General features: G+C 39.6%; 1 protein-coding gene across 1 annotated transcript in view; it reads left to right on the plus strand.

Annotated features, from left to right (window-relative positions):
* The window catches only part of LOC126391996 (CUB and sushi domain-containing protein 3-like), a 259,847-nt gene that overhangs the window by 227,493 nt on the left and 6,367 nt on the right, over positions 1 to 25,987 (plus strand). Inside the window, exons 60-68 of the mRNA XM_050047075.1 lie at positions 6,620 to 6,793; positions 12,047 to 12,220; positions 13,007 to 13,080; positions 14,237 to 14,348; positions 21,581 to 21,760; positions 22,288 to 22,353; positions 24,329 to 24,487; positions 24,890 to 25,002; positions 25,785 to 25,872. Coding sequence (XP_049903032.1) covers positions 6,620 to 6,793; positions 12,047 to 12,220; positions 13,007 to 13,080; positions 14,237 to 14,348; positions 21,581 to 21,760; positions 22,288 to 22,353; positions 24,329 to 24,487; positions 24,890 to 25,002; positions 25,785 to 25,872 — 1,140 coding nt within the window. The remainder of the gene's footprint in view (positions 1 to 6,619; positions 6,794 to 12,046; positions 12,221 to 13,006; positions 13,081 to 14,236; positions 14,349 to 21,580; positions 21,761 to 22,287; positions 22,354 to 24,328; positions 24,488 to 24,889; positions 25,003 to 25,784; positions 25,873 to 25,987) is intronic.

The following is a 25,987-nucleotide window of genomic DNA, read 5'->3' on the forward strand; positions in this document are numbered from 1 at the left end:
CCACTTGAGAAATGGGAAAGGACAAATGAACTGTGAGAGAAAAAGAGGCAGAGTGTGAGAGACGGACATGCACACAGACAAACATAACAACAGGTGGGAGAAATATGCAGACGAGTTACAGAAAGGCACGCAATTACTAAAGATCTAATAGACACTGACACATTCTTTGGAGGGGAATGAGTATTGGAGAATGTAAAAACATGACTCCTGTTGATCTTTGTTCTTCTCATGTAATGGCTGTTTTTGTTTCGAGATATGCTGTATATAAATATTAAATGTATCTAATGTTATTATTGACCAGAAGTAGTGGGCCATCGCCTCTTCTTAGCTCCACTCATAGCGAACTTTGGTTTTAAGCCACACACTTCTTGCCCTCCTCAGGCTCCCTGTAGGACCTTGCCTAGAAGTTAACAACATCCAAACTGACATTGATTTGTAATATTTCATGGGTGTGTTTCATTATTTACACTCTCTGTTCTGTGCTATGTTGAGGCTGTTGGATGAATCGATGGTCGCACAACTGTTGCCCAAGGCATTTTAAACTGCAAGAGAGAGAAAGAGAGCATGGGTGTGTATGTGCACGCATGTGTGTATAACAGTGTGTGGAGCTCCTAACCTCCAAGCTCTAATCCTTGACAGCTACCGCAACAGCTCAGGCACTCGGCCTCGATGCCACTATGCTTGATGGGGGTGGTGTGGAGAGGAGCGAAACCCCAGAGCTTAGCCATCCTCATCACACTCACACCACCATGCATGCATACAATCACATCAGGGCATTACACAAGCGTCTCTCTCATGCATACATAGGCACACATGCTTCCACACCTTCACGTTTGCTCCTACCACTGCTGCCGCTGCTTGAGTGCTGTCAGATCGCACTGACCTGTATGCATTAGTCAGCAAGCCACAGGGTCCCTCCTGCCTCCTCTCACTCTCCCCGCTTCTTTCACTTTGCCAATAGTACTTATTTCTCTTATGGGGAAATGAATAAAAGAAAGGCAAGACAGAGGGGTTTGATTACTAAGTGTGTGCTTCATATTAATTTTTGTGATTCCTCAGTGTGGATGGATTATTAAGAGGGAGGCACAGATGTTTTATGCTTTATTTTCTCCTTGTCTTTGCTCACTTCCTCTCCTTTGGTCTCTTTCTAAGACTATCTAGGACAAGCAATTGAACAGCTCGCTGGTAATCACGGCTTTTTTATCATCTCTCTCGCTGACAGCCTACGCAGCAAGAGGTCTTAGAAAAGGACTGAGCAGATTTTCTATTTTCTTTTCTTGCATCTGAAACTTAAAACAATGCCCCTTCCAATGAGATTTTTTCTTTTGCATGATTGGGTTCAAGTTGAAGGTGCAGCGGTTCAGGCGAGGTGAGCTGTTTGAAATTGTCATGATGCGAGGCATCTGTCATCTTGTCATAGATTTGGATGATGTGCCGCAGGGATATGAGCCGATATTCCAGGAAGGGAGGGGTAAAGAGAGAGAAGGAAGGAAAGGGAGAGAGCGGGTTGAGACTAAAAAAGACAAAGAGGTTTTACGTGTGCCGACTCTGTGCATAATTTTAAACATTTTGTGTGTGCGTCAGTGCTAGCCACACCGTTTGTGTGTGGTGTGCATACACACACTGCCGATGACACATCCTAAGCCTCGCCCGGCAAGGATTCTGTTTGAATCCCAGGTTTGGCGTGTTCAGCTAAGAGGCACTAATGCTGCTTAGAACTACTTAGGAAAATGGGGACACTCTCCGCTTCCTATTCGGTTCTGCCTGCCACCCATGCCTTTTTTTATTTTTATTTTTTCATTTATTTTAAGTAATTTCTGATGCAGTGCTTATAAGATTAGTAGGCCTACTCCTTTAAGCAGTGTAATTTGCCTACTCGCACATGTGCTCTCACACATTCTCCCCCCATCTGTCTTTTCCTCTTTCTTTCTCTCACATAGACACACTTTAAAGAGACTCACATACATATCCAAAAGAACTTTATGCTTTACACCATCCAGCTGGGCATTTTAGAGAGGTATTTCAGAATGAAGTGGCTTTTTTTTTTCTAGGGCTCCAGAGCAACAACATGAAAATCCCAAACTGAAGGCGCTCTTTACTAATTCATTAACATCAAAGAGAAACAATTTCTAGTGAACTTGTTTCTCCTTGAGAACTTGAGAAAGAAAATTATATTACCAAACAAAACATTAAAAAACAGATTGCAACATCAGTATGGTTTTCCCTTTTAACTTTAATTCACTATTCATCGTGGCCTGAATATCTTTCCAAATATAGTATACATCTAAATCATATGTATATGATGTATACTGCTGCTGCAACATGTCCATATGGAAATCTGTTTGGATCCACTGCCAGCCAAGAACAAAAGATAGTTCCACCTTGGAGAGAATGTGTGAATATCCCACAGTGGCTTGCTCCACATTTACTGTAAGTTGTGTGGAAAAGGGAAAATCTATCTAAACTCTACAAGGCAACAAAGTTGTCCATCATGATGTGTCTACCTTAAATCAACACTATCACAAGAAACCCACTCATTTTTAAATTTTACCATGACATAGTGTAAAAACTATCTTTAATCACCTGACCAGAGGTTTTCTGAATTGTGTAAATAAAATAAATAGAACTATCTAATCTAGTTTGTACAAAAGGAAGCTCCCATGCAGTGATGTATCAGTGTTAATTTTGCCAGCTATTTTATATTCAATTTTGAGATGTAATGTCCAAATTTGTTGGCTTTATTCTCTATGCATCATAGTTTTAGTCTACGGAAGCGTATTGCATTCACTTGACAAAAAAAAGAAAAATCTGTTTTATTGAGTATTTTTTTCTGTTTTTCGTAGAATTTTTTTTCTGTTTTTTGTGGTAATTTTTTTCTGTTTTTCATGGTAATTTTTTTCTGTTTTTCGTGGTAATTTTGTTTCTGTTTTTCATGGTATTGTTTTGGGGGTTTTTTTTTCGACAGAGGCTTTCTGTTGTTCTATTGCTCTCTTAACTCAGAAAAAAATACTCAGAAAAACAGAAAAAAATTACCCTGAAAAACAAAACAAAAAATACCACGAAAAACAGAAACAAAATTACACCGAAAAACAGAAAAAAATACACAGAAAAACAGAAAAATAAAAAAAATACTCTGAAAAACAGAAAAAATTACTCAATAAAACAGATTTTTTTTATTTGTCAAGTGAATGCAATACGCTTCTGTATTAGTCCATGTTAATTTGACAAAAAAACAATTTAACCTCTTTCTGCATATCATCATTTATGAATAAGTTTACCATCTATGTTTGAATATATATTTAGATTTAACTAAACTTTTCTGGTGAATGGACAGGGAGTTCCGGGCGCTCACAGCACAGGGGAAAGCCATATACTGTTCATCTGAACACTGTGATGACACAGAGCTGGTTTTAAACGGGCGGTTTCCCATTTAAAGGGAAACACCACCTAAATTAAGAATTCCAGTATGTTATTTCCATGGCCTGGGAAAGTTCAATCAATGTGATCATGAGCTACTGTCTCTTTAAACCCAGAAACCAGAGAAGTACGTCTCAAGCTTGTGATGTCATCATGTATGAAGTCTGGAGCTGCTCCATAGACAACGAATGAGTCAGATTTTGTTTTCTTTCTTTCTTTCTTTCTTTCTTTCTTTCTTTCTTTCTTTCTTTCCAAATGAGCTTTATTCTATTGTAGTGTTCTCAGTTATGAAACAGAAAATGTACCCATGTTCTCAAACCATTCCCTTGGCTGCTCTCAGTGTCATCTACAATATATCTCTCAAATCATTATCTGTGGCACAATTTCAGTCTTTATACTTTATTTAAAAAATGAGATTTAATACTCTAGTTTTTAGATTTGGGAGTGAGCTGTTTGTTAGTACTAGTATATTTGGAATGTCTTAAACCATAGGAATAACGTATTCATTGAAAATGGGCATAGTACCCCTTTAATATACAGCGTAATAACTGATATGATATTGTAATGATCACTCCTACAGGTACTAATGGGTGAAATCACATGCTGTAGCTTTTAATGATTAAAATCAGTTTGATGTCTTCTGGCATGCAGTATGCCAAGTTGCTTGAATGTATTGATTCACTGTGCTCTCAGCATGTACAGTAGAAACAGTGCTGGTTTGGAGGTGAGGAGTGGTGCTCTAGAATTTAAAAAAGAAGGTATTACGCATGAAGCTGACAGGAAGAAGTCAGTGATGAAAGTGTCCAGTGGTCAGGAAGTCTCAAATCTGTGCTCCAGATGGCAACTAGTCCAACTTGCCTTAGCAAGGTCTTTGTCTTTCTAATGATGCCTACGAAAACAGTGGGTGCGTGTGTCTCTATTCATGGTCCTGCCCAGCGCCAAGATGTCCATAGACTCTGCCTTCATGTTGCTACATCTGTATGTTTTTGTCTTGTATTTGGTAAGTGAAAATGACTGTGATGTTGTTCTGCCAAAACGCTAAACCTTAACTTGAGAGCCATGGTGTTAACATGACAGTTTAAGTAACTGGATTTGTAAACTAAACATCTGATCTTGCCAGACAGTTGCGAGGCTTGGATAAAGCCTGACTTTGTTCAAGGGTTTCAGCATGCATGAGTATGTCTAAAAGAAAGAGAGACTTGGGGAAATGATGGGTGTTGTGGGAGGATAGTAATGGTATAAAACAACTGCTATAATTTATTCACATCCCTAAAACCCATATCCCATCTGCGTCCCCACGGGTTCATCTCCAAGTGTGTCAGAACAAACTCTGAGCTTTATTATGCATTCATTTATTACATTTGTTGAACAGAAAGTTTATGGCTTACACAGGCACAAGATGTCCCCTCATTTCTCGCAGAAATAATTCAGTATACTCCAAACAGAAATGGCAGAAAATCTCACACAGTCACAGTCAAAACACAGACCATTTCTCTGGGCTAAAGACCTAGTTTTCATTCTGTCATAATCCACATTATGTCGAATGGTGAATTTGTGCCACCTCTATTGCCACTTGATATCTGTAAAATAGCACTATAATGTGAAGCATGCAGTGCAATAATAGATTTGACAAAACATGTTCATGTTTAACCTGCATGAAAAGCTAACTCCAATCCTGTTGTGTCTCATAAAGAAGTGGTGCTTAGGCCCTCCGGGACATTGTATCATTTTGGATAGAAATGGGAAGATTAAAACCTGTAAGAATGACAATTTATTGGACAGAAAGTGGTTTCATTACAATGTTTAATACATTTTAACACCACTACTCCCTCTTGCCATCACCGCCACCTCCATTTATTAAAGTTGTGATTAGAAATTGAAAGACCCAGGATATAGCCATATCCCTGTAAATCCACATAAATCCTAGTAATTATCTCCAAGCTTTAACATTGTCTGTTATCCTTGAGTTACACCCAAAGCTGTTTTATTTCAATTGTACCGAGATGGAAGACAGCAACAGTGTTTCTTGAGGATATTTTCTGATCCTTCATGTTTGTGTCCAGGGATGTAGAACCAAGTATTCCCAAGACCACTCAATTGATGCCATAAAGTATTCTGGCTTAAATTTGTCCTAATTCTCAAGTGACTGCATCCCCAAAACATAGCAGGGGTTTTGGCTGGGACTGTGAAGAGAGGCATACAAGTCATTGTGCATGCACAGTACCCCAACACTATTAGGGATTTCACTTGCACCCTCAGCTCCAGCTCCTCCATGTTTGCTGTCGACCATAGACTGCACTGTGATGTCACCCATTGTTTTTTCTTTTTTTTTTTTTTTTTTTGGACTTGCCATCGGCATTTTGACTGCTGCCATCTTTGGAGCTAGAAGTAACTATATTTGGATGAGAGTTTGGAGCTGCGGAGGAGCAAGGGATGAATCTGACTCATAGGCTGTGGTGACGCCACGCAGACAGCCTGTCATTGAAAGCAGACACGGCCTTAATGATGTGTAACTTTAAGCCTTACTAAATTTTTGAATGGTGGGATACATAAAAATTCAACCCTTGTATAGGTGTCATGAAAGGGGAAATTAGCTATAGAGACTAAAAACATTTCTTGTACCGGTCGGTGAACATGTTTATTTCTGCTGTAATTTTGGGCATTTCAACATGGAGGTCTATGGAGATTGACTCACTTCTGGAGCCAGCTTCAAATGGCAATTGGAGAAACAACAGTTCTTGCCACTCACGCGTTGGTTTCATTATTCAGCCCCAGAGGTGGCTGCTTGCTGTTGACCCACCTATGCCGCAATAACATGCAGCATTTTTTGATTCAGCTTTTGTCATTTAAAGGTCTTTGTGCTGTCAGCCTTTTATTCCTTTGTGTTATAGATTTGCAGTATTTCAGATTTTAAAATGTCCTATGGCTTTTGCTAGATGTGATTTTTGTATAATCTATTTTCATTACTTTGCTGAGAACCATAGTCAGTTGGCTATTTCAGCTGTCATTTTTTAATTTTGAAATTTTTGTCTTGCTCTCAATTAGGACTTAATTTGCTCTCATGTGTGTCTTGCTTTGGTTTCAGTCCCACAATCCTTTTGATCCTCGTCTTGACTTAAATTTAAGTGGACCTATTTTGTGCATCGATTGTACTCTAATGAGCTTGTCTTGGCTGAGACTGTGTCCTCATTTTTCCTCACAGTTGTGACGTGTCCTACACCTCCACCTATACCCAACGGCCTCCTGGAGGGCTCAGTCCTGGAGTGGGGTTCCAGTGTGAGCTACAGCTGCCTACCTGGCTACGAGCTGTCCTTCCCCGCTGTGCTCACCTGCACAGGGAATGGGACATGGACCGGAGACCTGCCTCAGTGCTTGCGTGAGTCACCATTTTATACTTTCTTGATGATTATTATCATAATTATAGATTTATGTAGAGAGAGTCTCCTTATCTTTAGACTGAAATGGTGGTGGTGACATTTCTGTCGCTGTCTGAAACATGGTTATTTGCACAGTGAGCTAAATTGGATCTTGTCTCTTGATGCCCCTTTTTAAACATGATCAAGCATGTGAAATGTTGGACTCATAATTAAAATCTGGCATCCTGTTGCTTTCCCTCTTACTCATCTATTGATCATGAATTCATATTAAATCATTTGGAAGTAAAAGTGAAAGATTCTGCCTTGCCTCACGTATCTGACTGTGAAATTACCAGGGTTCCCACTGTGCGTGGAATTTGTGGAAAACACGGAATAATAAGAGGTATAATAATCCAGTCAGACAAAGGCCTAACATTGTACAAATATGTTTGAGGGAAGTCATAAAGTAATGGGTAATTTCTCAAATAGCTCTCTTAACATCGATATACCTGCATGTTATTTTACAACTTTGCTCATACATTCAGTACATTAGTATTAAGTTCTCTCTCCTAGGCAAGCCTTTTTTACCATTTTGCTGCTTGCCCCTGTGGGGTTATCGCAAGTTAATGAAATTAATGAAAGTCATGAATAAGTCATGGAATTTAACATCAGAGCCTAGGTGGAAAAGCTGAATTACGATACAAATATAATAAGGCAGTCTTGCAGAGGTGCAGAACAAGGATTATTAGTGTTGCTCCTAGTTGCAACATCAAGGTCTTTCTCCATAAACAGTGAGTTATACATAATCCTGATATCACCTTCAGTGTCAACACAATGATTTTTCTTTTTCAGATATCAAATATTGAAAAAGGCCAAGCATGAGAAGGATATTGTGTCCTACCTGTTCATAAAGAAGGATAATTAATATTTCATCATTCATACATGAACTAGACCTCCAATTTACATTTTGATTAAATGACAAGAGAATTGACCTCTAGCCCCAGAGTCAAAGCCCCAGTGTTGATGATGATCTGAGTGGAACCACAAGTGGGATGTGTGATGCTCTTTACTACATTAAGACCTTCTCAGAATCATCTTTGCAAGCATAATAATAACCCCTGGGATGCATGACTGCTCAAGAGCGTCTCTTTGTCATCAGAATCATTCTTGCATTATATCAGTCAGACAGAAATAAAATATCAAGAAGGGTTAAGTACTTACATGTGTTTGTTTCTCTCTGAGTGTTAGTCGGTACTAAGTGGAATAAAAACAAATGCCACTGAAAAATATTCATGCACATCACTCTAAGTGCTGAAAGATGTGTTGGTTTTTTTTGACAGCTGTGCTGCAACAACAACATCTCCACTTAAACTGCTGAATGCAGGCAGTCCTTTTGACTGCTGAAGTTGTGCATTCTGCATCAATTAATTGATTGTTGCAGCTTTCTTTAGCAGGGGATCTCTGCTATCAGATGGCTGCATGCATTAATTGTGCAGACTGTAACTACACTGTGTTGATCGCTGCCTTTATGTAAGAGTTTATGAATTGGAGAGAAATGAGTTGGTTTGTAGTATTTTTGTCATGTTGAATCATGACAAAAACAGTGTGAGACCCCTGAGCCTCTTTAAAAAGGACTACATTCACTTCTGTGTTCTTTTGTAATTTATGTTAATGACGGAGTTCGGTGCTTGTGGCCGTATTCAGTCAGGCGGACACGGTCCCATTTGGGTATTTAGCATCGGAGATCCAGCTGACAGACTGCTAGAGTTTGTGTCCCTGCAACTAGAAGCACAGTACCTCTGCAGCCATTTGCTCTTCTAAATGGCCACATTGCAGTCATTTATTGTAATTCTTGTAAGTCAGTGCGCACACTGCTGTCTGATTTATGTCCCGCTTAACTGTAAAGGATAGTTTTTGTCTGTTATGACCAGATATGTGCTTTAGCACTGCTAAGTGACCAACTGCCTGTTTTATCGAGGTGCACTGATATATCTGTGTTCTTGTCCTGAGCTGTTGTGATGGATAAAAACTGTCATCTGGACATAAAATGGATAGGGTTCCACTTGGTAAATGTACCATGTCTACTTGCTGTCTACCACAATTATGATGAGCAGTGTCATCCCTCAACACACCACAATCATTTTTCCACATCAGCACCCCCAAAACAACCTCTTGCAGCTATGTGAGCAAGTAACCTTTATGTTTCATGATGCAATGCTAGTGTTTAATGTGTCTCAACAGAAACTTGTTTTTAATGTAGTAATTATATTTAAGAGCTCCATTACTTATGACCTAGAATGCAGGTTCCCATTGCTAGTGCAAAATTGACACAAATTGAGAGCCATTCACTGTAAACATCTTTCAGTGGGATCGATAATCAGCTTCTGTTAAGAACCTAGCTCTTCTAAACATGTTGTTATAGCTAGCCTCCTGCTACAGTACTGGAAGTGGAAGCAAGTCTGTGATAAATCACTGAGGTTTACTAAGGCAAATAAATGAGTTTAGAAAATGGGGACAACGGGGAAGAAAGTGCTGATCATATTTGGTGTAGAAAAAGCTATTATCTATGCATTAAAATGTCAGCACAGCGCTATCTACAGCAATCTCAGCTGCTCATCCCTATAAATCTTAAAGTCGTTCTTAAGAGGTAAATACTAAATTAATGCCAATGCTCACAATGCAGTCACAGGACTGACCGTTGCTGTACATACTATGCATTACTTTATAAGACATGCATTTGTCATGAAATGCATATAGGCCAGTAATCTTTTCATATCTGTGCATTAAATCCAACTATAAAGATACAAGCAGTAGTCAGTGCACTACTCATCTTGTAGACTGGGAATATTTTTCATTTACTAACAAAATCATGATCTGAGCAGGAAAAATAATCAGATTCCTTTTGGCTCCATCATACAGATCTGCTGCAAATGTAACCTGATATGCTTATTAAATTTAGTTTGATGCATAATCATTTTAAAGCCACAGTCTTGCTGTTTATCAGACATACAGTATAGTAGGCCTGCACTGCTGCAGACTTCAGAAATATGATTGCAATTCATACTCAGCACTTTTAGTTGAATTACAGCTCAGCAATACTGCAGGATATGCCATGCATCTGCAAAAGCAACCCCATCTGTGCATTTCTTAAAACCTGTACTTCTGTAAGCACTTGCAGCCAAACAGGATTAAGATGCATATTCATGTACCCTTTCACAGCACATGGGGGAAACGGAGAGCAAGCAGCAAAAATCAGTGTTTGAGAATGCTAGTTCATGTGTCTGCAGGGATGAGACTGTGATCCCAACTTTGAATCTGGCCTCTGCATACTGATTACTTCAAAGCATTGATAATTCATCAAGGAAGGGGAGAGGCTCGGAGAGAGAGACGGAGACAGAGAGAGAGAGAGAGAGAGAAAGAGAGAGAGAGAAAGTTTGACTAGTCTCACTCTCCTTCTGTTTCTCTCACTCATCCACCGACACACACACACACACACACACACACACAGGCACATTAAATATGCTGAGCTTGGTTTGGCCCGCGGCCATTTCTCTTATATATCCATAAAACAGTACATTATTTCCCTGCAGCTTGAAGCTTATGACTGATGTGCATGTCACCTGTTTGGCCTGTATTGTCAACCCTGAAAAAAAAAATGCCATCTGAATACGAAGTCTTACAATGTCATTTGAAAAGTGACAAGAATCCCTTTTCACATCCAGGCAGATATTTGCATCTTTGTTTGTTGACATATCAAACACGGTCAAACAAAGTATTGGGTGCTGGGGGGCTGAAACTAACAATGCATCGGTTTCAGATGGGACCTGCAGTATGGCAGCAAACATATTTTCTAGGAGAAGATATGTCTCTGAATACAAGGATTTGTTCCTGAGATAACAGTATTTGCAGTAATGGCTTTATTCAGCCATTCCTGCATGGGCCGGATTCTAATCTCCTCTTTTACTAGATATCTATTATGTCAGGGATTGGCTGTGAGAAGCCCCTGTTGGTTCCTGACTTCTAGGAAGAGAGCAAGCGAGAACTTATCTCTGTCTCCAGACCTCCACGCAGCAGCACATGTCAGGTCTGGAGAAGCAGCCTGCCTTATTATTGGCTTGATCCCACTGTGCTCTGGCTGCGTGACTGAATGCTGTGACTCTCGTCCTCGCCTGTGCTCTCTCACACACTGAGCATTTCTGCACCTCCTACAGCTAACAAGTGACTTACTGATCAGTGTGGTTATAGTGGATTGATGGTTGTATGTATACAGTAAAGGGTGGATAGAAAGATACATTGGCAGCCTGTAAAATGGCTGACTTCTCTTTCCATCAAACCCACTCAGCCTAAATTATTCCAGTCAATTTGATTAGATGTCTATAAGCAATAAATTGAAGGAGCAGCAGTGATAATCCAACGGGCTTCATCTGCTGAGGCTGTGGCGAGAGTCCCATTAAAAAGGCGATATCATACCAGAGGCTTGGGGAGCAACAGCGGCAGCAGATGGCTCTAGTTGTGTTAACCTCAAGGCCCTGTCAGAGAAATTAATATTTCACTTGCTAATTATTTTGATCTAAAATTGAGTGCCATGACCTCCCTCACTCGCTCTTTGCTGCCAAGATGAATATTCACATACCTACTGTAACCATTCAGCAGAAAGGTTGATTGTTGGAAACAAAAACAAAAATGTTCAGACAGAGCAATTCATCCTGAGACAAAGACATCAGTGCATCTGCCCACATGCAATAAAAAATGGCCAAAGGAAATTGTGCAACAGGCAAATTGTCAATGCAATTTGAATAATTCAGTCCATGAAGACTTTCCAGATCATATAGAAAGACAATAATTTTTACAGTCAGGTACTCAGATAAATCGGATATAATTAAAAGCTCATCAAAAACAGCAAAGCTCACAGCAGCGGTGGAAATCACTGTAGGCACACCACATCCCGGTCTGATCTTGTATGGGTGCAGCAGCAGCCCACACAGCTTATTATATCTGAATTAAATGCTGAATAGTCTACGCAATGCTGCATTCAATTGACTAGCTGCTGCAGTATTATGTGTAATGAGGTTAAAAAGAGATGAATGTTTGAATTGTAAGAGCGATGCAGAGGAATAGGGCATCAGTATTGACAGAGAATGAAGGGAAGATGCAACAGTGCAGTGTGGTACACTGCTGGATGAATGCTTGCAGGAAAATGCGTAACATCTGTGTTGGATTTGTTGGCCGCCAGCTTATCACATCAGCAATATTCCACATTTCTGCCTCCGCAGCCAAGTTCTGTGGAGACCCTGGCTTGCCTGCCAAAGGACGGAGAGAAGGGCGCAGTTTCATCTTCAAGTCTGAAGTGATGTTTAGCTGCACTGCCCCCTACGTGCTGGTGGGATCAACAACACGCATGTGCCAGGATGACGGCACCTGGAGCGGATCTCAGCCTCGATGTATAGGTACTGAATTATTAGCCTGTTTAATGATTCAGCTAATTCACAAAATAATAAGGTTTCAGACTGGGGTGTCATTCTTTTGTTTCAAAACAGTCAGTCATTTATTCTCTTGTGTGTTTGATTTGCTATGCTAGTACATTAATAATCACTAAATGATGTATGTGATGTATGTGTCCAAGGTTTAGACTTTTCTACATGCAAGAAATGAGCATTTTAATTTGCAGAGTAAAATAACAAAGGCAGTAAAATTAAATGAACAAGGTATCTGCCAAGTACCATCCCACCCTCCCAAATGATCATCCTCTGTTGTTCTTCCTGAAGCAGCTAACGTAAATATCAAACACAGTTAAGGGTGAACTAGAATCAGTGTGTTGCCATCTGGCACTGATGTAAAACTAAATCATAAGAATGAATTACATTATTTATATTGTTACCTCAGGGGCGATGCTTTATATTTGCAGCCCAGCGTTGCTGGAAATATGAAGTGCTGAAGAAACACTTTACCACATGGACGTGTCTTAATTTGAATTTAGTCTCACCAATGATTAAAAGTCTCAGAAGCCCATATTTATGGGACTTGTGAAAGCCAAGGAATTCATAGTCAGAGAGACTAAAGATGGCAGGGTAATTCTGTTCATGTTACCACGCCACTTCAGTAATTGTCCTCTGGTACATGGTACACCAGAGAGAAATTGCTTCGTCATTATCAATGATTGCCCCTCTGTCATATTCTCATTTTTGCTCTCTAGCAATTCCCCTGCTCATTGTGACAATGATGTCTTGTTTCAGAGCCCACGAGAACCACCTGTGAAAATCCAGGGACACCTGAGCACGGCTTCATGAATTACACAACAGGCTTTAAGGTAAAATGAGCTGCATATGACACAACTTATAAATAGATGGCGTTATGTTCTTTAACTTTAAGGTCAATGTGTACCAGAAAATCTTATTTCAGAAAGGATCAGAAAAATCACATCCTTAGTTTGAGACAGGTTTGCAACAATTCTCCATGTGATCAATATTTGAAGCAACCTTGTGGAGGTAGATGAACAAGAAGCGCCAAATCAAAATACTATTGAAAGCTTGCGGCTCTACTGTGTTACCTGTGCTTAGTCCTTTTTCAAGTGCACAGTATCCAATGGATGTTCCATGTACAATCATCATTTATTCCGTTGGATGATGTTATGTGGGTGCAAGGATGAAGTAGTCATGCATGTATGTATCCATCCCATGTGGTTGCACTGAAGAAAACCAGCTGGATTTCTTGCCACTGTGAATGTGTAAAGACATGGTTCATGTCTGGATCTATAATAATGTGCACATTATGCAGTTTGACTGTGAGTGTAAAACGGGCAGTGCTGAAATGCATCATAGTCGAAAAAAAAACTGATATCATGACCATTGGTGTGTGCTCAGTAGCTCCCTTGAGATGCTTTCAGCCAGTGTATTTCATTTTATTTCCTCTATGTTGCTCTTGGAGTGTCACTTACAAGTTAAGTGCAAACAATTTCTCCACAACATTCAGCAGAATATCTGATATGAAATTTGTCCCAAATGAAAGCAGAAGCAGCTTATTATTTGGATCACTGCTTGTAATGGCTGTGCTCTTGCATTTTTCTGCATTACTGAACAACTTTACCAATATCTTGACACCAGCGAATGAGAAAGTTCTGTCGATGCCGTCCTTAAACAGTTGACTGGGATGGTAGCTGAAAGTAAAAGTCATTTATTATGATAACAGAAAACAGTTTGTCTCCATATTTTTACCACAAAGTCAACTCCCTCACTTTCTAATGTCTGTGTATCAGATGAGAACACAAACATGGGCCATCGCCTCTAGGAATAGTCTCCATCTGCCTCCACACACTACAGATAATCATTAAAAAAGGAAGAAAAAAAAAAAAAACTTTAGTGTGCAGTATTTTTTCCCAGCTCTTTAGATTTGATGCTGGGAGCCTATTGGCATTTGCATCAGTGTATTGACTCTTTCCACTTTGTGCGCTGTCTGTTTGTGGCCAGGTGGGCAGCAGAGTCGACTTCCAGTGCCAACAGGGACACCTACTGCAGGGCTCCACCACCCGGCTCTGTTTGCCAGATCTCACCTGGACCGGCATCCAGCCTAGCTGTATCCGTGAGTGCTTTTTCCCTATGCTCCCTCCCAATATCTTTATATCACTCTTTCTGTCTTTGTTTTTCTCTTCCCCTTCTGGCATCCTGTCACTGTTTATCTGCATTGCTGGCTACTCAGACACTCTTTTCTTTTCCTCGACACTACCCCCCTCTCTGTCGATTCGCTCAATCCTGCCATAACCTCTGACCCCCCGGGAGATTGCAGCTCCAGCCTCAATCAACCTGCCATCCCAGTCATTCTGAGAGCGAGGTGTTGACCGTGATTACTGTCATTCTGTTTGAACTATCTGAACTGTCGACCAACACCAAAGAAGGGCTGTGCAGTTTAGCCCAGTCACTTTGCCAAGTCTGGTGCTTTTCTAAGTTGTGATGTAATCCAATATCTCAGTGCAATCCCTTTCAGGCACAGCATTTTTCATGGAAATATTCCCTGTTCAAATCGTACTATAGTCTGCATTTTACTCTGCAACTTAAAGTGTAAACACTTGAGCTGTGTGATGATAAGGGGATTGAAATGATATTTTGTAATCTTGATTTCATAACTACCAAAGATGTAACACCCACTTGAATTTTCCGGAGACATTTGTGCTGAGGGAGCAGAAACATTGTAATACCTACCCTTCATTCTCTGCCTGATCTACTCTGCTGCACGGTGTGTCTGTGTGTGTCTGTCTGTGTGTGTGTGTGTGTGGGTGGGTGTGTGCGTGTGCGTGTGGGTGTGTGTGTGCCTGTGTTTTAGTGGGAGGAGGGGAAGTTTTAGAGGGCTTGTGAATCCATAAATATGCCCATGCTGTCTTTTTATTGTGCATACACTCACTTGTCAGTTCATTAGATACACCTAGCTGAAAGTAAGGTAGTCTAATAAAGACCTTGGATTGTCATGAGAGTTATCATGTTCAGTTCTTGTTAACTATTTTAGAGAGATGTTGATTCGACTATATGGTCATTTGGGACGCTGCAGTTTGTGGTGCTGTTAAATTATATACTAAGAGGTGTCTCTAATTAGTCTCACTTCATTGAAACAAATGTGATGCATGCATGTAACTATGTGCAGACACAGGCAGTTTATATAATATAGATTTTAAAATCCCTTATGTATAAGCTATATTATATAGCGAGCGCATTTGCAAACAAAATGTTTGCAGTTATATGCAAGACTTTACAATAGAACACAGCAACCAAATATTCACAAAATTGTCTGTCACTTTTAATGGTCTTATTATCATTCATGGTGCTTATTTTCTGATTTAAATTTTCCAAAAAGGTTCATTTGAACAGCTGACAGCAGAAAATAATTCAAGAAGCACTCCTGTCTAGATTTGCGTCATCCGACACCTCCTCAGCCTTTCCTGCTCCAACTTTATCTTCAAACTGTTGACCCCATCATCCCACCCACTAAGGACTGATTCAGGAGGCTGCGCATTCCCCCTGCTCCTTAATGGCATTTATTGCCAGCACTGTGACAGGTCCCTAAGAATAAAAGAGCAGTCAGAGTGAGTACAACTCAACAGAATTACAGGTTAAAGCTTCAGAAAGCTCCATAAACTGGCACTTACAAATTTGGTTATAACCAGAAAATTGACACCGTCTCTCCGGAAAAGTTTTGACAGCTGTGTCAGGTGAGGGGGAATATCTGCATGTAGATAAATGGCTGATACAAAGTGGATCATACGCAGTCTCTTTTTCTCAAGGGCTGAATACTCTGCTGTCAAAATCTTTGAAACGGTTGAGATGGCATGGTCCTGTGAGAGACACACTTTGTCTTGGAGCTCCAAAGGAAAATGGAAAATGCCAGTATACAACAGGAATTCAACAGGAGCTGAAAGATAAACCACTTAACAAAAAAATTAACTTAGAATTTCTTAAAGTCACAACTATTCCTTCCCAAGTCTTGGTGTTATTTTATTATTATGGAAATAAATAAGAGCAACAGTGCTGGTTAAAATGTCTTTTATTATTATTAAAATTATCATCATTACTATTATTAATTTATTTTGATTTTATCTATGCATAGGAGAGTACACAAAACCAGGGTAGTGACATATAATAAATGCATGGGTGTAGCCAGGATTGGGAATATAGACACTCGTATGTATGTATTGTTTGTGTACATTTGTAATTGACAAAGATGAGACAGAAGAGAAAGGAAAAACTGGGCAAAATATAAGGAAATTACACAGTAATAAAAATAATGATAACTGTAATAAATAATACTGCAGAATAGTAATCAATATAGTAGTAAAAAAAGGTCTTAATATAAGGCCCTTTATCAGCAGCATCTTAGCCTGTTCCCGCTGGACAATGCACAGACATGAGCGGTGGTCAGGAGTCAACTGCTTGATTCTGTTTTCCTGATTGACAATGTTTTATGATTAAATATGATAATTATAATTGTAGAGTTACGTTTAATGGATGCCACATTGTCTGTGTACTGATATGTTACCATAAACTAAACATGAACACAACATCAATCCAACAGTAATGGATTCATCTACACATAGCATTTAATAGATTATTTTGTAGAATTTTGTAGAATTGATTGTACGTATTGATTTTATATTCAATTAACCAACTTTGTTGACTGACTTGCACATTTATAACTTGTAAAACATTTTAGATTGAGAGCTGAAATTTGAGATGCTGGTGCAAACTTTAGATTTGATTTTGTTGGGTCACTGTTAACGTCTTTCATATACTGTCAGTGGTACATTGAACCTCAGCGAATGGCCTCTAAGAGGTGCCTCTCTTCCACCTTTGTTGGATTTGTATACAAAACATCCCAGCAGCTGCATTTACTGTACTTTCATAGTAGTTTCATATAAAATGACACATTTCACACCCTTTTTGTGTAACCATGATGTAGTAGAGCCAACTGCTGAAATGGAGGTCTGACAGCCAGTTCATTCATGGGCATCATGTTTGAGGCTTTTAACTTTCCTGACTCGCTCTGTTCAGCAGGTGCAGTTTCTTAGCCAGGTCACTCTGCTGAGGTTGCAGGGTTTCAGGAGCTTCTCTCTGGCTCTGGTCCATTGCCTGTGGTGGCTTGAAAACTATCGATTTTCCTCTGCCCTCGTCCTGTCATTGTTACCACTGGAATTAAAATAGAAAAATGTATCTCTGATGGTCACCATATTTTAGCTCCTCATACTTTAACAAATGTCTAAATGTCCATATTTGTGACTGAGGAAACCTTGACCCTAATGCCACATAAACATTGGTCAAGTTTAGTTAAATTAAAATATAAGTGGTGACACTGATTAGGTTGCAACCTCGTGAATTTAGTCTTCATAATACAGGTATCCTTTAAATTGCCCTGTAACTTTGCAGCACATTAGCTCATAAGGGTGTAAAGATACATTAATCTGGATCGATATGTCAGTGCAATGATCCACGATCCAATATCATCAATGCAAATTGATACATATCATCATCTGAAGATACCTTTATTTTGAAATTCCACACATCTGTGTCACTATTTCTGTCCAGAGCACCTTCTCTCTAAACATTTAAACAACGCTAGCAACCTGGTGCCAGGCAGACAATGGCAAGCAGCCAAGAAAAAGGCAGTGAGGATATTTTTAATACCGTCTCATATCAATCACAAACCCCTGAATTTAATTGAATCAAAATTGTATTGTGGTCATCACAAGACTTTGTGATATCAGCAAATATTGTATCATTACCAAAAAAATGGATATAATATTGCGTAGTGAAGAAAGTTGTGATTTACACCCCTGTTAATCGCTCATTAACTGGCAAGTGGTAGAAATATCCAGTAGATGTTTTACATTGATAAAGTACTGCAGGCTATGTCTTCAGAATATTGTCATGAAAATATCCTGCTAACTCTAAAATCCCTGTTCTGTTGTATGACTATATCGTTATTTGTACAATGAAGAAACCAGCCTTATTTCACTGGTCTGCTGGTGAATCATGTAGACACTGGCAGCATTACTCTTAAATGGGTAAAGTTGCACCGTAATAGGTATATGGTATATGATTGAGCTATTCAATGACACATCATTGAATAACCTATTCCCCTAACTGCATTATTATTTTTAGATTGTTGTGAATTGATTTAAGAATATAGCTGTTATATCCTTACAGATCCAGAAACACAAACCAAAAGGTCAGTGTGTATTTCTACTTAAAATAAAACTATGAATTCACTTTCAGTCCGTTGATGTAGAACATTTTCTTTTTTCATTTTTCATGTGTGCAGCCCTGAGGGTGGACATACAGACCCAGAGGGCTGTCTGGCACATAATACACTTGGGGGGGGGGGGGTGTGGTTATGTATATGTATTTGAGTATGAGTGCTTTTGTATGGGTCCGACACACTGTGTTGACCCTCGGTCAAAACAGTCATAAATCCTCTAAAGTACCTTTCTCTGTGATTAAACGGTCTTCTGTTACTGTGAAGCCACTTAAATGGATTTAAAAGTGAAGCCAACCAATCTTGTTCTGCTGGCGAAAGCAAAAACTGAGAGGGATTATCAACACAATAGATGTAATAGATGCAATGGACACAAGTCAGAGTTTAACATCACCGGTTCTTAATCATGTTACCTTTCTATCAGATTAATATTTTTTTGCTTTAGGTACACAGCCCAAATCCCCAATTTTCTTTCCAGCTCACTTTGATGTTTTGAAAAGTTCTAAAGCATCAGCAATGAAATTTTGAGATTTAAGGGGGTGACAAGTTCAGGAAGTGTACCTTACGGACAAACCAGCAATAGTCTCAAAGTGTACCCAGTAGATACTGCTGCTAAACCAGCCAAACTAAACATCATTCTGGTATCAAAATCTGCATGCCAACCTCTGAACAGTTGCTGCTGATTTTTTTTTCTTTGTACAGTGAGGCATGCAAACAAGATTGAAAGAAAAACCAGCTAAAAGAAAAACATTGTAACTCAAAAGTTAACTTTGTCCTCTTGACCGTGGCCTGCTGTTGCTGTCTGTAGCTGGCCAGCCTCCTTGGCTCGAGCAGAAATCCATCAGCAAGGCTGTCTCTGTGTGTCTGCCTCTATCTGTCTCTGTCTGTCTGTGTCCCTAACTAATGCACTCAGTCTCTATCAGAGATACCAACTTTGAACTAAGAAAATTACATGCTGTTGTGTGACAGAAAAAGCAAAAGTGTCTTTTGAGGCCTGGTGTAATCTCGGGAGTAAAGCCTGCTGTGCTGTTTGAAGTGTAAATAAACATGGCGATGTCAACAGAACTTGATGAGGGATGTGACGTGTCTTTGATACAACAATTCATCGGCCTTGTAAGTGTCTTCAGAATTCATGGTCTACATACTCTACAACCACCCTGGACATGTGCTGACAGTTTGTAATTTTAAGTGGGTTACAGAGACTAGTGCTCAGGCAGAGAGAAGGGTATTCATTTAATTATGTATCTATTTATTTATTTAGGTCTGCAGACTTTATCTCTTCAACTTACAGTATGAGGCAGTTTTTCTTCTTTCTTGTAGTGTAAATAGATACCGCATTAAATTTCCTCAAGGCAGATTTATCAACTCGTTGATACATACGGGTGGTACATACGGGTGACTTATAGAGTTGTCCTTGTGCTTTCTTCATCAGTCTCTCTTAATGTATACCAACATGTTACAGCCCCTGTATAGCTGAGTATGTGATGAATAAGAGAAGTATCCTCCTGGATTTTGGCACAAGACTTTAACCTTGATGCACCTGTTTTACCTTTTAGAGCTTTGAAAAATGTATGTCTTCAGACATACATACACACATAATATTACTGGCTCACACGCCAGCAGAAAGTAATATCCAACAAGAGGAGTTTCCTGCAGTCTCCTCATCTTTCATAAAGCCCACAAACTTTCATCCTGGCATCCCTTCCACACCCTATTGCCACTAATGTCATTAAGTTGCCATGAAGGACCGATTTGGTGCTGTGACTCACTTGCAGCTGTCTCTCATTCGACAGCTGGCAACATGTTCTTTAACTCACACGCTGCAAAATTATTTCGCCATTTTCACATTATTGTGGAGCCTGAATGTTCAACCCCTCAGTGTTTTGGTGGTGCGATGTGATTTGCATAATGTTTTGTTCTGTAAAGAGTTTGTTGATGTGAAAAATTAAACTAAGAATACTGAGCCCACTCATGAGAGAATGAAAATGTGTAATATGGTCTATAAGACACTAGTGTTTTGGCAACACAGCAACACACGCTTTTGTTCCCAGTTTCTGATTCAGCAAAAGCTTGTAAACTAAGCTTTTCAGTGCTATCCTAAATCAGCAGCTTCCTGCTTTTTGAGACAGAATAATTTAATAAGCTAAGAAAGTCACAGTCAGGAAAGTCAAAACTGAATCGCAGTCTTAAAAAAACACTAGATCTAATGAGACATATAGTTACATTTTTGTAGTTGTTTGTGGTCTTTCAGTGAGCTCACATTCTTTTCAGGTCACAGTCGTCTGACTTTCAGGACATGGGTTGAACTTATAAGCCTCCTATTACTTCACTGAGCATTCATCTTCCTTCCAGTGTCCATAGTGCCTCTGACCTTCCAGCCTATATGAACTTCTTTGTAATGAAAAACACTCTTGCACGATTCACCATAACATTCACTCTAGTAGTGTTTTGCAAGGACACAGATGAGCTTATTCTAGTTTGTTTTTGCCCTTGAAAATTTTTATTAGTTCAAGAAATACAAAAACAACTCCAAATGTTTTTGCCTTCTTTTTTTTTCAACTTTTTCTGAATGATAATGAGTTTAGTCAGACTTTCCTGTTGTACTGGCACCTTTTGTTTTGCAATCCAAGGCTATGGGTAAATGACTCATAACAATTCATACAGTTATTGTTTTTGACTTAATTTAAGCTCACTACATTTTGCAGGGCAATTCAGTCTAAAATTAGGCAGTGCATCTTCCAAGCCACAAGTGTCCATATTCATATCAGAAAAGAAACTAGACATATTAAAGTGTCAATATGCTCCCTAATAGCTCCCTGGACTCAATTAAAATTTTAAATGTGTGTGCTTCCTTTTTTTTTTTTTTTCCTCTTTTTTTTTTTAACCCTCCCCCAGCTCTCTCTCTCTCTCTCTCTCTCTCTCTCTCTCTCTCTTTCCCCCCAGCGAGTGCTTAATTATCTTTCTGTCTATCTGTACGTCTGTGTGTGTGTGTGTGTGTGTGTGTGTGTGCATTTGTGTGTGTGCATCTGGCTCCATTTTGTGTGTACTAAAGTGTCTGCCCTCTGCTTGCTCTCCAGCTCACTCTTGCAAGCAGCCGCGGAGCCCGGCCAACGCTGACGTTGTGGGTCTAGACCTGCCCTCCTACGGTTACACCCTGGTGTACACCTGTCAGCCAGGTTATTTCCTCTCCGGGGGTTCAGAGCACCGCGTTTGCCGCTCTGACGGCAGCTGGACTGGCAAGGTGCCTGTGTGCAGAGGTACGTGGTTGGCAGAGGTTTGCAAGGGCAGATGATGGAGAAGATGGCAGGGAGGATGTGGATGCATTGAAAGTTTAAAGGTTGAGAGAAACATTCTTCATTTGCATAAAGGTGGAGGGCAGGGCGGTGTAGGAGAGTGTGTGCTGTACTTGTGTAAATGCTTCAACATTTATCCTATGTGACATTTGCACTACTGCTCACTGATAGTCAAGACACTTATCAAATATAATGAGATATTTTGGTTTCTGTAATATTTTCTGTAAACCCACTGTGACACTGTACTGTTTTCAGAATTAATTGCAATATGCACGTTCAGGTTCTTTTTTTAACGTGACGTTTCAACAGTGTGTTGATTTGTAAATGTTTGTGTGAACTGAGCTGCCAAGGATGTTACCAAAGTGAGGAAAGTTTAATGTAAGCAGCATGTTACAGTTGAGCAGTGTTTCCTTTTCCAACATCCTCCAGCTGTTAAGCCTGGCTGTGTATCACTACGTCTTTGTGACATACATATTTATGTTCCTCTGCAGCCGGTTCCAAATCACATGAGAAAACTGTCAAATCCGTACCAGGGACACCAAGCCCTAAAATAAATGGTGAGTTTTGAAAAACACAAGCTGTCAAACTGGTAGCCACAGAAGTCAGCAGACTCATACAGTGGCTTAATCTGTGCATGTCTTCATCAAAGTTGTAGAGGTTACACTGACTTCATAGGCCGTTAGTATTTAATACTGTACCTAAAGACAGCATTTCTTAAAGTAGAGGAAAATAATTAACATGTGAGAAAAATTATTAGCCTAGAACCATAGACTGTAAAAATAATGGACGTAGCTACCATGACGTCCCCTTGAGCATTTTGGTCGTCACCCTCTTGGGGGTTTTTTTGGAGCCAGAAGTGACCTTATTTGGGTGAGAGGGTGGCGCTGTGGAGGAGCGAGGGGTGGATCTGACTGAGAAGCTGAGGACACTCTCAGCAGACGCCTTGTCACTCAAAGCTTCCCGCCTTAATAGCGTGACATTAAGCCGTAGTGAAATGTAAATGGGAGAGTTATATAAAATGTATTTCCTGTACAGTTGTCATGAACGTAAAGTTGACAACATGCTGTAGAGTTGGTCATTTTAACATGAGGGTCAGTGCGGATTGACTGGCCAATGAAGCCAGCCTTAAGTGGTCATTCAAAGAACTGCAGTTTTTGGTTCTTCTGTGTTGGCTTCATTTTCAGCTCTGCAGGTTGCCACTTGCCTAGAAACTGGTTTATTGTTTGTATAATGACCATAACATGTGAGGTTACTGCTCTTTTTCAGTTAGATTTGAGACATTTTCTTTGCCATTAGAAGTAAATAATTGGAACAAAAATATAATTATGTTTAACTAGTAACAGAACATATTAAATGGCCATTAACATGTACCAGGGGCTGTTTTTAACCACACTAGCAATGTTGCAAATGGAAATGTTGGTATACGCAGGTTGGCCGGGGCACCACCTTTTTGTTTTTTGTAGAAACCTTCACTCAGCTTAGTTTAGCTAACATGTTAATCTAAGATAGTAAACATGACAAACATTACATGCTAAATATTAGCATGTTAGCATTGTCAATATGAGCATGTTACCATGCTGACATTAGCATTAATTTAAAGCACTGCTATAACAAAGTAGGAACTCCAGAACCCCTAGCATGATTGTAGACTCTTTGTCTGTGTCTGTAAAGGTCATCAGTAAGATATATACGATATATGTCAGACATACGTACCTACAGTATCACCAAGTCTTTTACATATTAGACTAACGAGGTACAGTGTACATTGCCAATGTTCCAGGCAAACAATGTAATTAGCCCAGGAAGGTGAAACTATACTGTGAAAGAGAGCGTCTGCCGTATTCATCCCTTGTAGAGTCACATTTTACTTTTGCTAAATCGGTATCATACAAAATAATAAGCTATTAGCAACAGCTGTTACCTGGCATCTGCATCCCCTTTCAACCTCTTAAACGTTAACTTGTTGTTGTGCCAACGATAATTATTCTAGCTATTATTAGCTTTAGTTTCTGTTGTGAACTACAAGCATTCACCTTTTGCTTGGATAATTGACTCACAATTCCCGGGTAAATAATTAATGGTAGTTAATGACTGTGCTGTAATAGTCCTACAAAAAATGTAATCAGTGCAAAACTATTTAAAAAGTTTTCCCAAGTTCACAGAGTGAGTCCAGAGTTATCTCTTTCAGAATGTATTTAATTATCATTAATTGAGATTGCCAAAGCTTATAAGGAACATGATATTATTCAGACTGAATGAAAAGATCAGCTGTTTGATATGTTGATTCCACTGCACATCTAATTACCATTTTACAGCGTGGGTGCCAGTATTCAACTGGCATTAAGAACATAATATTGATTTGATGTTTTGTTTAAAAAAAAAGAAGGCATGTTAGAAACGAAATAGGAATGATAACATCCACATTTTCATACCTTTTTGTAACATATATAGTGGTATGGTACACCATAGTTATTTTTTGCTCTAATTTTAATGGCATTATTTAATGAGTTCTTTTCTTGTTCTCTCCTGAAGTTCCTGACGACGTCTTTGCTCCTGATTTCGTGTGGAAGGGTTCCTACGATTACAAAGGCCAGAAACAGCCAATGACTTTGACAGTCACAAGCTTTAATGCCACAACGGGAAAAGTCAATGTAACTTTAACCGACAGTAGCATGGAGTTTCTGCTCTCTGGTGAGTCATCTATAAATCATCTGTCTCTTACTTCCTCCCCTCTGCCTCGCCTCTCCTCCTCTCACTACCTCTGTGTGTCACTTCCATTTATTTTGAGGGTGCCTCATGTCAATCAGTCAATCACCAGATGATCTCATGCATGAGAGTGGAAATTAACTATTGGCTCTAAAGACGGATGTATTAGTCTGCGCTGACTGACGAACTGCCCACTCAAGAGTCACTCGTCTCCTCCCTCAGCTTTATTTTCTCATCTTTTCTCGCTGCTTCCCGTCTCTTCTGCTTTTCTTTATTTTCTCCCCTTGCTGCTTCTTTTTTCGTCTTTTATGATTCCCTCACACTCTTATTGCCTCATCTCTTTATTCACATCATTCCTCGTATTGCCTCTTGTCCTCCACCTTGTAGGGGTGTACAAGCGCCAGGAGGCACGGTTAATGCTCTTGCTGTACCAGATGAGAGCGGTGGCCCACAGCTCCTTGAGCAGGATTACTGATGAGACCTGGGCAATGGACGGATTTGTGAGTATACACAGGAATCTAAAGCAGTTGGCCAGTGATCTTCTGAAATTAACCAAGAGCTATGATTGTCTTTTATTTTACTTCATTTATTTGTTCAGTCTGACAGACAAGTAGAATATTACAGGCAATGGGGCTGAAACTACTGGGGAGCCAAAATAATCCTTTCTTGGACTAAATCAAGCCAATGTTTCCTCATTATTCATTTTTTTTCTCATCCTACTTAACGTGCCAACAAAGAAAAAAAAATCACAATACATGAGAAGAAACTGTGACAACAAGCAGAATAGTAATTTCCTGGCTTATTGTCTGTTTTTGTTTACATATATTTACATTGGCTGTACATCAGATGCACCAGTGGCTCTGTATGAGTCATTTCCGCATTGACAATCTGCTGAATAAGCTCAGACACACACCTGACATCTAAGGGACCTGGAACGACTGCAGAACAATTTTCGTTGGTGGAATTGAAGTTCCTCTTCTAAAATAAACTTCAAGGTCCACTTAATAACAACGTGTGACAGCTGACTGCACACCGCTGAGCTATTGATAGCATACTGCACAGCTTCTGAAGCAGGCTTTAGAAAAACAAAGGTGTTATTTTTGAATGTAGCATGACAGAATGTGTTCACTGTCGTACTAAATACAGTGTACTGTATGTAGTTTTTGATGTGGTGTGGAATAAATGCGACACTCTCTTAGGTGCCAAGACAAATCAGATTTTATTCATGCAGTTAAAACTACACGTACAGTTTCTCGAGCTTTGTATTGTTTTTTTCTTCTAGGTTTCAGCTGAGCCTGAGGGTGGCAGCTATGTGTTCCAAGGCTTTATACAGGGTAAAGACTACGGACAGTTTGGACTACAGAGACTTGGTATGTGTCATTTTAAAACAATTGTCATTTCCATTGGTCACTCTTCATCTTTCATTTTCACAATTTTGTTAAAAGAAAGAGATTATATTTAAACGCCTACTCCACTCAAAAAAAT

The sequence above is a fragment of the Epinephelus moara genome, chromosome 6 (genome assembly GCF_006386435.1).
Source record: "Epinephelus moara isolate mb chromosome 6, YSFRI_EMoa_1.0, whole genome shotgun sequence".
In the NCBI taxonomy this organism is placed as follows: domain Eukaryota; kingdom Metazoa; phylum Chordata; class Actinopteri; order Perciformes; family Serranidae; genus Epinephelus; species Epinephelus moara.